Raw genomic sequence first — 1,822 nt, forward strand, 5'->3', positions numbered from 1 at the left:
GGTGCTAAGAAAATCATTGTTGTTGGTATTGGAAAAGTCACACAATTTGGTATTGTCTTGAGCCATCATGACAAACAAGCCAACACACAAGCACACAAGAAGCAAGCAAAAAGATACGAACGGAAAAAGAGGGCGAATAAAATGGCAAAGGTGAAGTGGGGGAGAGGAAAACGAGAGGCAAATGACAAATAATGTAATGCGAGGGATAAGAGTTTGTGATGGGTACTTGGTATGTCTTGACTTGTGTGTAGACTCGCCGACAACGTCGCCAGAAATCCATCTTGCTACCTCTTGAGCATGCGTTGGTTTTCCTTGAAGAGGAAAGGGCGATGCAGCAAAGTAGCGTAAGTATTTCCCTCAGTTTTTGAGAACCAAGGTATCAATCCAATAGGAGGCCACACGCAAGTCCGTCGTACCTACAAAAACAAATAAGAACCTTACAACCAACGCGATAAAGGGGTTGTCAATCCCTTCATGGCCACTTGCAAAAGTGAGATCTGATAGAGATGATAAGATAATATTTTTGGTATTTTTATGATAAAGATTAGAAGTAAAGATTGCAAAATAAATGGCGACAGAGATAGCTAGTTGACGGGAGATTAATATTTTAAAAGATAGACCCAGGGGCCATAGGTTTCACTAGTGGCTTCTCTCAAGATAGCATAAGTATTTTAAAAGATAGAAGAAAATATTTGCAATGGATTCACATTATTGTGTTATTCTGGAGCAGGTTTACCATATATGACAGAAATTGTGCTAATTACACACGACATGATGTGTTTTGTTGTAGCTAATGATTACAAGTGATGTATTATGGTAATGTTGGCATTTGAATGCCTTGGCTCCAATGAACTAATTTCTAGCAGAATCATACAAGATATTCAAAAAGACAAAAAGTCAATGTTTTAACTAATTTCTAGCAGGATCGTCAGCTCTTGTTTTGTCCATTTTTCTTTTTTTGAGCAATCCATCTCTTGCTCCTACACATTATGACTTATGTACATGATTTCTCAACCATGGACTGTCTGTCTTAGCAGGAGGGAGGTGCGCTGGCTACGTCTCTAGGGACTGTGTGGCGGGTGTGACCTCTCCCAGCTCCCCGCCTTCGCCCGCGATGACGAGGACCAGGTCCGCTGCGCCTCCAATCCCAGATCATGGTCGCGCAGGACATGCTCCATGACGCTGTGTGTGTGTCGATCTGAAGCTATCCTCTATTGCATCTAGAGGCTTGTACAAGCCATAGATCAAATCCAACAAGAGAAGAAATATGTGTGTCTGAGGAACCAAGACGCCAAAGGTTCAGAGCGGCATTGTGCTGAAAAAGCCAGGACAATGTAAGAGGCTTGCACACAAGGATCTAGGTTTCTCTACGAGCAGCAGAATCAATATCCGATAGAATATAACAATTACGGACGAGGAGCCGCAACCGTAGCTTGTTGAGATGTTGCATAGGTAAACTGATCTCATGTTTTTCGTGTGTGGAATTGATGATTGATGTAGTTTCACTGAATCAAAATACTGATGCCTTTTCCCTTCTCCGTGACAGCTTTCAGAGAACTAGGAAAGTAATGGTGGACTCTCATGAAGCACAAAGACAGATAATGTTTGAGGCAAATTCCTTCACCGGCCCTGCGTATGAGAAATTCTGCAATGATGCCCAGCGGCATGCTACTCTCAAGCTGGAGGTCGAGCTTAGGAACTGGAGGTCCTGCTTCGTGAGCTACGTCAGTGCTCAGAAGGCGTACATCGAATCCCTTGATGGTTGGTTGTCCAAGTTCATGCTCACAGACACCATCCGTTAATCCCGGGGATCTCCTTGATC

General features: G+C 43.1%; 1 protein-coding gene across 1 annotated transcript; it reads left to right on the forward strand.

Annotated features, from left to right (window-relative positions):
- The first annotated feature begins 1,040 nt into the window (after positions 1–1,040).
- LOC123116758 (protein ALTERED PHOSPHATE STARVATION RESPONSE 1-like) lies at positions 1,041–1,822 on the forward strand. Its single transcript, XM_044537669.1, has 2 exons — positions 1,041–1,452; positions 1,547–1,822. The coding sequence occupies exons 1-2, from the start codon at positions 1,442–1,444 to the stop codon at positions 1,800–1,802; spliced, it is 267 nt and encodes an 88-aa protein (XP_044393604.1). The 5' UTR covers positions 1,041–1,441; the 3' UTR covers positions 1,803–1,822.

Source organism: Triticum aestivum, chromosome 5B (assembly GCF_018294505.1).
Source record: "Triticum aestivum cultivar Chinese Spring chromosome 5B, IWGSC CS RefSeq v2.1, whole genome shotgun sequence".
NCBI classification, from domain to species: Eukaryota; Viridiplantae; Streptophyta; class Magnoliopsida; order Poales; family Poaceae; genus Triticum; species Triticum aestivum.